The sequence below is a fragment of the Salmo salar genome, chromosome 10, assembly GCF_965601325.2.
Source record: "Salmo salar chromosome 10, fSalSal1, whole genome shotgun sequence".
Taxonomy (NCBI): domain Eukaryota; kingdom Metazoa; phylum Chordata; class Actinopteri; order Salmoniformes; family Salmonidae; genus Salmo; species Salmo salar.
This window is the reverse complement of record NC_138300.1, coordinates 93,301,363-93,313,933: the sequence shown is the minus strand read 5'-3', so window position 1 is coordinate 93,313,933 and position 12,571 is coordinate 93,301,363. Positions and strand designations below refer to the sequence as shown.

The window sequence follows — 12,571 nt, the reverse complement described above, 5'->3', positions numbered from 1 at the left end:
GGAGGTTAGCATTTTATATCATACCCCCAAGACATGCTAACCTCTCACCATTACAATAACAGGGGAGGTTAGCATTTTATATCATACCCCCAAGACATGCTAACCTCTCACCATTACAATAACAGGGGAGGTTAGCATTTTATATCATACCCCCAAGACATGCTAACCTCTCACCATTACAATAACAGGGAGGTTAGCATTTTATATCATACCCCCAAGACATGCTAACCTCTCACCATTACAATAACAGGGGAGGTTAGCATTTTATATCATACCCCCAAGACATGCTAACCTCTCACCATTACAATAACAGGGGAGGTTAGCATTTTATATCATACCCCCAAGACATGCTAACCTCTCACCCTTACAATAACAGGGGAGGTTAGCATTTTATATCATACCCCCAAGACATGCTAACCTCTCACCATTACAATAACAGGGGAAGTTAGCATTTTATATCATACCCCCAAGACATGCTAACCTCGCACCATTACAATAACAGGGGAGGTTAGCATTTTTGGGGGATATGATAATTATGCCTCTAACTTTCTCACTCATACTTTTTTACAATTCATTCAGGATTATCTGTTATCATGGTAACATCCATAATAATGTAGAAGTGTTCAGAAACATATTCTATTATTTACAGTCACTTACTCCAAAATGACACTGCATTACTTTTAGTCCCCTAAAATGGGGGGACTATGTACAAAAATTGCTGTCATTTCTAAACGGTTCACCCAATCTGGATGAAAACACCCTCAAATTAAAGCTGACTGTCTGCACTTCGGTCACTGACATTTCAAATCCAAAGTGCTGGAGTACAGAGCCAAAACGAAAGTGTCACTATCCCAATACTTTTGGAGCTCACTGTATGTAGTAAAGTCAAGTGTGGGTTTTTTTCATGAGCTTTGTTTGTCCGCTTTAGTGTTTATGCTATTTGTTTAGTTTTCACCAGTTTTCACCATTTTGGACAACTGTTCATTTCACATGTCTGTTCTGTTCAGAATATGAGATGAATGACAATTGGTTTGTCAAGATGAAGTCGGTGTGGCCCTGTAGGAACCGTCTCTCCATATGATGATACTTCTGTTTCCTTTATATGCTTCTGATAACGTGTCGATTGTTGTGATTCATAAAAAAGCAACAAGAGCCACCTCTTTAAAGATTCCTGCGCTGCCACCTCTGTGCTGTTGGGCTGTCTATTGTCCCTCAGAGTAACGGGCTCCATTGTTCTGTCCCAGTGGAGCAGCCAGTGTTCTCTAGCGTAATGTGCTTGGCTTTGTGGGTCCTGGCCTGGCGTTAAGGTTACTAGTGTTGCAGGATAGACCAAAACTTCAGTCATTTTTCGATACGAGAGCATGAAAAACTTTTCGGCACTATATATTTTGTAATTTTTTTTTCGGTACATCTGTCAAATGTGTCTCACGTCATCTACTAAAGTCTATCAGCGCAGCCCAAATCCCCTTATAGCACGAGAGCACCGTGCCTGTTCCACTTACGTGTTGCTAGCTCTAACCTGCCCCCCCCCCCCAAAACAAATATTAGTACAGCTGACTTCCTAAAATGTTACACATTTTGCCATGGGGCATAGAGACGCATTTGTTTTAGAGCTAATCTCATGCTATTTTGCACATTTTGCCATTAGGCTGAGAGAAAATGTTACTGTTTTAAAGCTGATTCCCTGCAATTCTACACATATTGCCATGGGGCAGAGAGAAAAATTTGCAGTTTTATAGCTAAACTCATGCTATTCTACACATTTTGCAATTTATTTATCCTTCATTTAACAAGGCAAGTCAGTTAAGAACAAATTATTATTTACAATGACGGCCTAGGAACAGTGGGTTAACTGCATTGTTCAGGGGCAGAACGACAGACCCATGATGCAGCTCTTAATGTGACCTTGTCAGCTCGGGGATTCGATCTAGCAACCTTTCCGTTACTAGTCCAACGCTCTAACCACTAGGCTACCTGCCGCCCCACTGAGAATGAGAATCTAGCATTAACATCAATTCGCTTCCCTGTGATGATATGCAAACCATAACGCAAAATATTTCTGATTTCAAAGTTGATTGTCCCCAAAAACCTTACTCATTAACTTCCTCTCCCCCGCCTCACATCTCTCCCAGTCAATAGCATCTTTGCTCAAGCCTCAAATTGATTGTGTGTGAATGATGTCATGGGTCTTAGAGACAGCGCACACTTAAAAATAAATGTATTGCTTCTTCAAATGTTTTTTACATTTAAATGTAACCTTTATTTAACTAGGCAAGTCAGTTAAGAACAAATTCGTATTTACACTGCCGGCCTACACCGGCCAAACCCAGACGATGCTGGGCCAATTGTGCGCCACCCTATGGGGCTCCCAATCAATAGCAATCAATAGTTGTGATACAGCCTGGGATCGAACCAGGGTGCCTGTAGTGACGCCTCTAGCACTGCGATGAAGTGCCTTAGACCGCTGCGCCGCTCAGGAGCCCTAAAGCTGACTCCACAGGCTGGAAAACATATCAGAAAGCTTGAAGCGTAGTTTCCGCTTTGTGGACTTAGCTACATTGTACACCCTAGATATACCTTATAAAGCAGTCCTTACTCCCCGTCGGGGAATTGAACACCGGTCTCCCGCGTGACAGGCAGGGATACACTACTAAACAGGAGCAGGTTGTTGATCAGTACAATAAAATAAGTCTCAAATTGGTTTTCTTCTGTGGCCCAATGAAATCAGCCAAAACAAGCTCAATAACTCAATGCACGTACACACTCCACTCCTATTGAATATGCATTCACCTGTCTTGTGAATACGCCTAGGCTACATCTTGATTTTCCCCAGTTTATCAGTAGACTAGAGATTTACCATTCAAATCAATTATTTTGTAGTTAGATTGGTAAAGAAAAGTCAAATTAATTGTATAATTAATGCATACATTCAAAAATAAATACAAACAAATATATCAAAAATAAAGATATGTCTGGATCAAGTGCCATTTTGTGACTTTGGCTAATATGCCATCTTTTTTTGCCTTGGTATTGTTTCGGTATCGAGTATTGTGATCAAAATGATGGTATTGTGACAACATGCTACTGAGCCTATGTGGCTGTGAGCAGGATGTGATGGAGCAGACTTGGCTGCTGTGTAATTGGTTGTCATGCATAGTCTGTCTACTGGGCCCATGAGCAGCCTACAGTGCTACAGTTGGCCGTGCTTTATTATTTTTTTTAAATTAAAGATAGTGTGCTGAAATAGCAGTGGGCTGGAGTCAAACCCATGATGCAGCTCTAAATGTGACCGGAGGCAGCGGCCTTGACCACTAGACCACCCTAGGCCACTGGCCGGGCATTAGTTATGTGAAGCCTGACCCTCAGTGCCAGCAGTCGAGCTTTGAGACTCAAACCTCTGCTACAAGGTCTTTGTCTTCACAGGCGCAGTCAACCACGCAGCAATTTATAGGCAGATTACAGATTCTAATTTCCAAGATCTTTTAGTCCTAATTAAAGAATCTGCCTCCACTTTATGGCAGTTCAACTCTCTTCCACTGCTCCTATCCAATTTAATTATTCTGATGTACGTAATTAGCATTTTTATGCCATTGTTGGATGTATTTGCATATTATATTGGATAATTGAATGAGGACTGACAATTGAATTAGGGGGGGTGACAGATGATTGGGCTTTGTACTTGCACAGCAAAGTTAACCTAACAGTCTGCCTGGGAGTAGCATCCTTTTGCATATTCATTTATGACCAGCGCACTTTGCTAATTTGAAATGTCCTAATGCAGTTTTTTAACCTGTGACTTCCATTCAGGGCACAAGCTGCTAAAAACTGTAGGAAGATCATATGATGCCTTTTTCTATATTTGCTCCAAAGTCAGTGTGAGAACCCTGTTGAGAAAATGTGAGGAAACATAAAAAGTGATCCTTGGCGACCTCCACAAAGCTGATCCTGGCCAGTGGCACTGTTCCTGGAATGTGTCCATGTGTTGTGGGCCCGGAACAGAGCAGCGCAGGATGGATGGAGTAGAGGGAAATATTTGAAGTAGTTTTAGCTTTTCTCAGGCTAATGTAAGCATTGGCAGAGCACAAAAACAGGCCGACCCGCGACCCGTGCGGTCACGCAGACTGCTGATTCACTGTCGGCGGACAGGCACACCAGCCTTTGTTTATATGTGTGCACTAGAAATAATGCTGCTCATAAAACGCAGAACTTTGAAGAAGGACTTTGTAAAGAGAGAGATTCTCCCTGCTCTGAGGGTATGAATAACTCAGCCTGTCACACATAAAGCCATTGGGAGAGTGACATATGTAGCCTTGTGTGTCTTCAAGTGCGTTTTAGCTCACAGAGCCATGTAGCCATATGTTTTCATTGTCTTTTGGGAGAACCCATAGACAGACACTATAAAAAGAGGACTAAATGAAATGTTTTTAACTGCCATGTTGCTTGGCTCTTGTGCGGATATGTAAGCTCATCTTTTTGTTCCCAACCAGTGATTCATTTGTGAATCATTCATGGTGGTGATCTCGAGCTTCTTTGAAATGTGGGAACAGTAAATGATGGCTGTAAGCTGTTGACATCTTAACCCAGACACCTGGCTTTGAGGTCTTAAGAAAAACTTTCTCTCATTCATGGAAAATGGCCACACACGTACACACAAGCAGACTCATGCAAAGGTATGCAAATGTGTCCCATTTCATGACCGCTTCCAGACTATGGACATTTCTGAGTAGGTTAGTAAAATGTCACTAAATCGACTTAAATTTACACAAATTCATCCTGACACTTGCAATGCATCTACTACTCAGATGCAGTATTTCAGTTCATTATAAAGGCTAGTGTAAAATAGAAAACTGGTGGCTTGTGAACTGCAATAGGCCCCTTCCCAGACTGACATCCCACACATCAATGTTATCTGCAGCCAGGCAAGTCCCTGTCCTTCCCATTCTGTACAAGGGCGTTTCCTCTGCCCTGCAGGCCCCAGCCCCACTCTCAGCTCTGGGCCTGTAATCCATGATAAACTCATGTTGAAACTGTCCCTTCAGTAGTCCATTACTGCCAAGAAACCAAATTCTCCATGCCTCCAGGGTGAAGTGTGGCTCATGCAGGCCATGGGAGCCAGCCCAATGCACACTGTCTCTTACAATACACCAGAGTAAACGCACAGACTGGTGACTGGCAGGAGAGGGCCTGATTGTTAGCTTTGTAGATGATTTACATGCATCTTGGGTGAGTCCAGGTCTAACTAACTTCAGTGTAGTTCAGGGGGACATTTCCCCATGGACTTCCAGATCTTTTTAGAGGTTCTGTTTGCATAATGGTTCATTTGATTGTGGCCCTGGCACTTTCACAACCACTCTACTGTAAGATCTAGAGCAGGGATCATCAACTAGATTCGGCTGCGGGACGATTTTCTGTTGTTCTTGAGTGGGTGATCAGAGGGCCGGAACATAATTACAAATCATTTGTAGACTGCAAATTGACTGCAAGAAGCCCAAACAAAGATATTTGACTAAAACAATCATTTCAAACCTTGCTTACATATGTATACAATCACATATACCTCTCTGTTATGCATCAGAATACTTTGTAAAAGATTTCCAAAATGAGAATCACTTGGAGTTGATTTGCTGGTGTTTCTACAGTCTTTTATGTCCCAAAACAATAAGGTGGGGGGAGGGGGTAAAATCACCTACGGGCCAAATTCTGCCCACAGGCCTCCAGTTGGGGAACCCTGATCGAGAGTAAGTTGACAATGTCAGTTGGCAGATGAATCTAGAATAATTACAGGTTATTTGGCAAATAACATGTTTTTTGTGGTTTAGAGGAGATGGATACTCTTGGCCTGTCTCTTAAAAGCCAGGGTGGGATCTTCTCCTTGTCTATGGGATGTCCATGTCGTCATCTGATTGTCAGTAGATGATTTACGTAGCATTCAGTGCACGTCTTCCATCAGCTGTGGGTGGGTGGTAGGTAGGTAGTTGTTAAAAGGCCCTTTTAGCATTAACTTCCCTTCCTGAAAAGACTCTCTCAGTATCCTCTGATGTCATCTGCCCACCTCTCTTATCAGTAGGGTAGTTCCTTCACTAGGGTAACTTCAGTGTGTAGAGGAAGGCTTGGGAGAAGGTCTGGTTTGTGTTGTGCGCCAGAGCTTCAGATTTGTGGCCCTGCTCCAAGGCTGACATATCCTGGTTCCTCTAGTTTAGGTGTCTTGGCCTGTCCAGACAGCATGCAGAATAGACTCCTCCACTGTCCACTCATCCACGATGGTCTCCCTGTGTGTGGAGGGTGTCGCAAATAAAAGATATGCTGGATGTAGTTTATTCTGGAATTACAGTACATGATCGCTTTGGCTCTTAAAAGCTGTAAAATCTAGCAAATTAACTTCGATTATTGCATGGCCTCTTTTTGCCAGTGTGATGTGTGTTCTCAATTCTACACTGACATCTGTACAGCATTGAACTGTTCAGCTTGGTTACCGCTTCAACTTGGCCTTTCCCGAGGTTTTGTTTGCGTTTTGGAACATTAACTTTACACACTCTTTGTTGTCGGTGTACAGCAAGGTGATTATGTAATGGAGTGTCGTAAAAGAGCAGGCCTGTTTGAAAAGGCAGGTCTCTGTAGTTAAGACACACCAGAGCTACCAGGCACTTGAGCTTTACAGGTCTGTGTTAAACTGAGGCCTGATTCATGGCTTCAGACGCTTGCTGGTCCTTTTATGATGTCAGGGTTTGAATAGATACTTCCAGTGGACAGGGAGAGACTGGGCGGAGGCCTTATCCCTGTTTGGAGCACTGCTATTGCTCTTCGCCTGGAGAGGCCTGGAAAGTTGGCTGTAGATTTGGTTTCTCTAGGACTAAGTGACCTCTGGTCTGTGGCTGCCAGTTGGCTTTGTTTTATGTCTACCTGCAGCGTGCACTTGAGGGTGGACAATGTGTTTAGGTAGCGGAAGTTGGAACACTGTGTAGTAGAGGATTATGAGGTTGCTGTATGATTTGTGGGTTGAGTCGCCATACAGCATCGGCCCCAACACAGATACTGGCTTCTGAATCTCTGAGACCTATAAAGGCTCTGGATTATGACGTCCAGCAGCTGGCCCTGCAACAACAAATTGTTAGTCTGCAGTGTTTGTGTGTTTTTCAATGTTCTGATGAAAGATTCCTTTACCTGGGATCGCATAATCAAATGTATGACCTTTATCTCTGCCAGTTCCTCCTCGGGCAGTGTTGGAATGGTAAAGATTGATTTGGTGATCTAGAATCTTGTTAACTTAGTGCATAAGTCCTGCAACTTTAGCTCCTATAGTGAAAATAAGCAGCTCCATTTTGAAAACAACCAGATCTTCCTCTGTTTTCTTCCTCTGTTTTCTTCCTCTGGTCAGTGGACAAGCTATGGTGGAGCTAGAGACATTCCTTTGGTGAGAACATTACATGACAATGTGAAAATACAGGGTGTTTCAGTATCCTCCTAGTGAACCTGCATGTTTGTGAATTAATCTCTCTCATTGAGAATTTGCTTCAGTTGAGTTCCAGCGGAGCCTTAACTCCCCTAAAAAGGTTATTCAGTGGTTTGTTTCAGCTGGTCAGTAAAGAATCTTTAAACAGACGTTAATAGGAAGAGGCATCTCCTGTGGCCCGTTTGAACGCTGCTGTAGAACACAGCTTTGAGGAGCTTCAGCTTGAAATGATAAAAGCAGTGAATTATGGGTTTGTTTATCCTACCCTTAAACCTTAAAGTGCATTATCAAAGAGAGAATGCATTGGAAGAGTATTGTTAGTGTATTCTCAAAATCTTGTAAATCCTCTTAATTTATGTCACTTTGGCCAAGAGACCTCACCCTGCCCTTCTGGTTCCTATTTCAGCTAAGCCCCAGCCCGGGTCTCTGTACCTGTAAAGCAGTGGGGTGTTTTTCCAGCCAGGATTTACTCTGGTGACCCCCCGGTTTGCCTTCCCAGGCTCTGGGGAGATGCCCTGAGCATTAGGCCAGGACCAATTCCTTTGGACCAGTCCCCCTCTCTAATCAAACTAGGCTGGGAGGGATTTGGATTTAATATTGGTGGGCCGGATGTAATAGTGTGATTGACGGGCTCTGATAAAGGGGAGCAGGATGTCACCCGGGTGAGAACTCCATTAATGGTATTGCTCATTTCTTAAAGTGGTGGTGGCAAGGCTACAGTGGAGGTCTGCTCACCCTTCCCCCTACCCCTGCACTGTGCATGCCCTTTCAACCTCAACTGCACAGAGCACACACACAGGAATATAGTCTGCTGTTCAATATCCCAATGACACTCGCACAGTTGGAGACAACTATAACCTGGTAAAACATAAAAGCCTGTATCTTTTGATAATGAAGTCAAGATCGTTCTCATTCAGAAGATTTTTCACATTTAATATTTCTCATTGCCTCCATTTAACAACAGCTCAGCAATTACATTGCCTTCAGAATGTATTCACTTTTTCCACATTTTGTTGTTACAGCCTGATTTTAAAATGGATTAAACAGATTTCTTGTCACTGGTCTACACACAATACGCTCTAATGTCAGTGGAATTATGTTTCTCTACATTTTTACAAATTAATTAAAAAAAATGAAAAGCTGAAATGTCTTGAGTGAATAAGTATTCAACCCCTTTTGTTATGGCAAGCCTAAATAAGTTCAGGGGTAAAAATGTGCTTAACAAGTCACATAATAAGTTGCATGGAGTCACTCTGTGTGCAATAGTGTTTAACATGATTTTTGAATGACCACCTCATCTCTGTACCCCACACATACAGTACAGTACAATTATCTGTAAGGTCCCTCAGTCGAGCAGTGAATTTCAAACACAGATTCAACCACAAAGACCAGGGTGGTTTTCCAATACCTCGCTAAGAAGTGCACCTACTGGTAGATGGGTAAAAATGAAAAGTAGACATTGAATATCCCTTTGAGCATGGTGAAGTTAATTACACTTTGGATGGTGTATCAATACACCCAGTCACAAAAAATATACAGGCGTCCTTCCTAACTCAGTTGCCGGAAAGGAAGGAAATCGCTCAGGGATTTCACCATGAGGCCAATGGTGGCTTTAAAACAGTTTGAGTTTAATGGCTGTGATAGGAAAAAACTGAGGATTGATCAACAACATTGTAGTTACTCATAAATACTAACCTAATTGACAGTGAAAAGGAAGCGTGTACAGATATAAATATTGCAAAACATGTATCCTGTTTGCAACAAGGCACTAAAGTAATGCTACAAAAATGTGGCGAAGCAATTCACTTTTTGTCCTGAATACAAAGTGTTATGTTTGGGGCAAATCCAATACAACACATTACTGAGTACCACTCTCCATATTTTCAAGCATAGTGGTGGCTGCATCATGTTATGGGTATGATTGTAATCGTTAAGGACTGGGGAGGTTTTCAGGATAAAAAAGAAACGGAACGGATCTTTTCACAGGCAAAATCCTAGAGGAAAACCTGGTTCAGGCTGCTTTCTACCAGACAATGGGAGATGAATTCACCTTTCAGCAGGACAATAACCTAAAACACACGGCCAAATCTAAACACGGAGTTGCTTACCAAGAAGACAGTGTATGTTGCTGAGTGGCCGAGTTACAGTTTTCACTTAAATCTACTTGAAAATATATGGCAAGACTTGAAAATGGTTGTCTAGCAATGATAAACAACCAATTTGACAGAGGTTAAATTTTGAAAAGAATAATGGGCAAATGTTGCACAATCCAGTTTCTACAAAGTTTTGACTCGGGTGAGAATACTTATGTAAATGAGATGTATGTATTTAATTTTCAATAAATGTGCAAACATTTCTACAAACATGTTTTCCTTTTGTCATTATTGTGTGTAGATGGTTGAGAAGAAAATAAATAAATTGAATTCCGGCTGTAACAATAAAATGTGGAAAAAGTCAAGGTGTATGAATACTTTCTGAAGGCACTGTACTTGCGGTTCAAAGGAAGAGCAAAACATCCCATCATTGTGTGTTTTTTTAGCCTGTAATTGTGTGGTGGGAGGCTGTGCCCTCCAGTTCTCCTCCTATTGGGTGTTTGTGTGTTTAGTAGCAGATTTACTGGTGGGAGGGGTGCGGAGTGGTAGTTTATGGTTGTCACTGCCGCTGACTGACTGGTTGACTGGCCCTACTCGTGTGTGTGTGTGTGTGTGTGTGTGTGTGTGTGTGTGTGTGTGTGTGTGTGTGTGTGTGTGTGTGTGTGTGTGTGTGTGTGTGTGTGTGTGTGTGTGTGTGTGTGTGTGTGTGTGTGTGGGGGGGGCCAGGTGATAGTGCAGTCTGGCCGCCAGCCCAGTGTGCTGCAGAAACTGTGTCAGCTGCCCTTCCAGTACTTCAGCCACCCGCGCCTCATCAAAGTGCTCTTCCCCTCCCTCATCTCGGCCTGCTACAACAACCCCCAGAACAAGGTCATCCTACAACAGGAGATGAGCTGTGTGCTACTGGCCACCTTCATACAGGTAACACAGACGCGTACACATACATGTTTTGGCGACGCTTTTCAAATAAATAATAGACCCCCAGTTCTTTAGTCAGTCTTTCTGTTTTAATGTCTGTCGCCTTCCGATGAATGTTTATCACCAACACAGATGGATGGCTTCGTCAGTGGATTTACCTGCCAGGGGTTTAGCCTCCAGTAAACAAGCTGTCTCCTCCCCTCTCACCGCCCAGATAATACTATTATTTACACTAAGATTAGCTCGCACTATAGAGGGAGATATATATCTCTCTGCCTTGTGTCATTATTTATTTCACAATTAACCTGAGATTAAGCTAAAACTAGTGCTTTTGCAATGCTAATAGTATTAAGGATATTAAGGTTCCGATTTTAATTTGAGTACATCTTTACATGCTTCAATAATGTGTGTGTTTACCAGAGGAGTATACTACAAAGCAAGATCAATGACAGCATTGCAAAATGTATTGAAAAGCTTGTTTTTTTAAGTTCAAGTTATCTGTTAGTATCTGAGCTTGGTTAGCTTCAAGCCTGATGAGTTATCATTTGGTGGATAAGATTAACCACACACACTTCCATTTATTCACAGCTGGTAGACAATGGTGTCTGGCCTCCACCTGTACTCCTGTCTTAATGCTGTGGATCACTGACACGTTCCTATTTTATTTCCTCCAGGACTGTGCCTCAAGCGAGAACCATCCAGACAACAGAACGCAACAAGCAGGTAGATAAAAAATGTTAGCGTATTTGTGCCTGAGAATGAATCTTAAGTTATAGTCCACGTATATTTATTAAGAAAGTTGACCATAAAGTAATAATTTTGCAATTGAAATATTTCATATACATACATTATTTCATTGGGGCTATTTTAATCAATTGATCAAATTCTTTAACATTAGTGAAGAATCCTGAAGCTTCTCCTTCAGACTCGTTATAATTGTCTTTTATTCCTTTGCTTTGTCACCATGCAGACAAAGTGTCTCAGCTGCTGGATTACTGTGAGCTTTCCAACCGCTTTCCTAGAGACCAGTGGGACTCGGCACTGCAGTTCTTCCTCAAGAAGCAGGAGGACTAGTTCAGAGTTGCACTCCATCCTCTAACAGGGATATACACGTGAAAAACACTACGAAATAGATACACACTTCACCCTTCATTCTACACTACATACTTTTCCATTTAGATTTGAGGTCTGCACATGGGCTTATTCGTTAATGCAGTTTCTTAGCTTTGCCAAAACTCTTGAAATCCTAGAATTCAAGGGCTGAATCCTAACTTGAGATGTTTGTGTCTAACTCAAATGTTCATATAAGTCATCCATCGATGTCCATGGGAGATTGCAGAAAAGTTTGAGTTGGACGTGTGCATCTTGTGTATTCTTCCCTGAGTCACGCACAATAATGATGTTCCTTGTCCAAACCTAGTCATGTTTTTGTGTTGTGTGTCTGTGGATGACAACGTAGCAGAAAAGAGCAGAGATAATCAAAAGCACTCTCATGATGATTAGATGACAACATGTTCATCAATAATACTGTACTTCCTGTTAATTCCTTTATTATTTTCATATCCGGTTAAGATGTGAATGACCTGCCCAGAATGTTTTTTCCCTACAGTTATTTTACAGGCGTTGGACAGTTTTGTACTCCAATAAGTTACATAGCCTGTTTGTGTTTATTCTGTACATTTAGATTTGCTCTAAGTGGGAGCTGTCCAGTTTTTCAAGTACAAATGTTTTCCTTGTTCTTGCCTTTGTTGTGAAGCACTTACAAAATAATATAATTTATTGAATAATTTTCATTTCTATCCCATTAATAAATTATTTATTATTAGCATCGTTCATTGTACTCCAATTATTTTTAACTACAGACTGTGCAGCTCACTCAAGTCTCAGTGATTTCTCTACGTTATACTGATAGTCAAGTGACAATGAGAAGTACGGACTGTAGCCTCTCTACCTGTGTAACTTTCTGCTTGTACAGCATACTATAACATTAGTTATAGTGATTAGTATCCCAGGTGGTGTGAGTAGCTGGGTTAAAATTAAAATGGCTGGGCCTTCTCTATACCATACTCGGTTTACCAGGCTCAGTCAGTCCTTTGCTCTCACCTGAAGCAGC

At 41.9% G+C, this 12,571-nt stretch overlaps 1 protein-coding gene across 3 annotated transcripts in view; it reads left to right on the top strand.

Moving 5' to 3' along the window:
* LOC106561156 (S phase cyclin A-associated protein in the endoplasmic reticulum) overlaps positions 1 to 12,286 on the top strand; it is a 140,805-nt gene extending 128,519 nt beyond the window's left edge. For all 3 annotated transcript variants that reach the window (XM_045688219.2, XM_045688216.2, XM_045688217.2), the window contains 3 exons: positions 10,270 to 10,461; positions 11,133 to 11,181; positions 11,429 to 12,286. In XM_045688219.2, the coding sequence (XP_045544175.1) occupies positions 10,270 to 10,461; positions 11,133 to 11,181; positions 11,429 to 11,532 (345 nt within the window). In that variant the 3' untranslated portion in view covers positions 11,533 to 12,286. The remainder of the gene's footprint in view (positions 1 to 10,269; positions 10,462 to 11,132; positions 11,182 to 11,428) is intronic.
* The last annotated feature ends 285 nt before the right edge of the window (positions 12,287 to 12,571 follow it).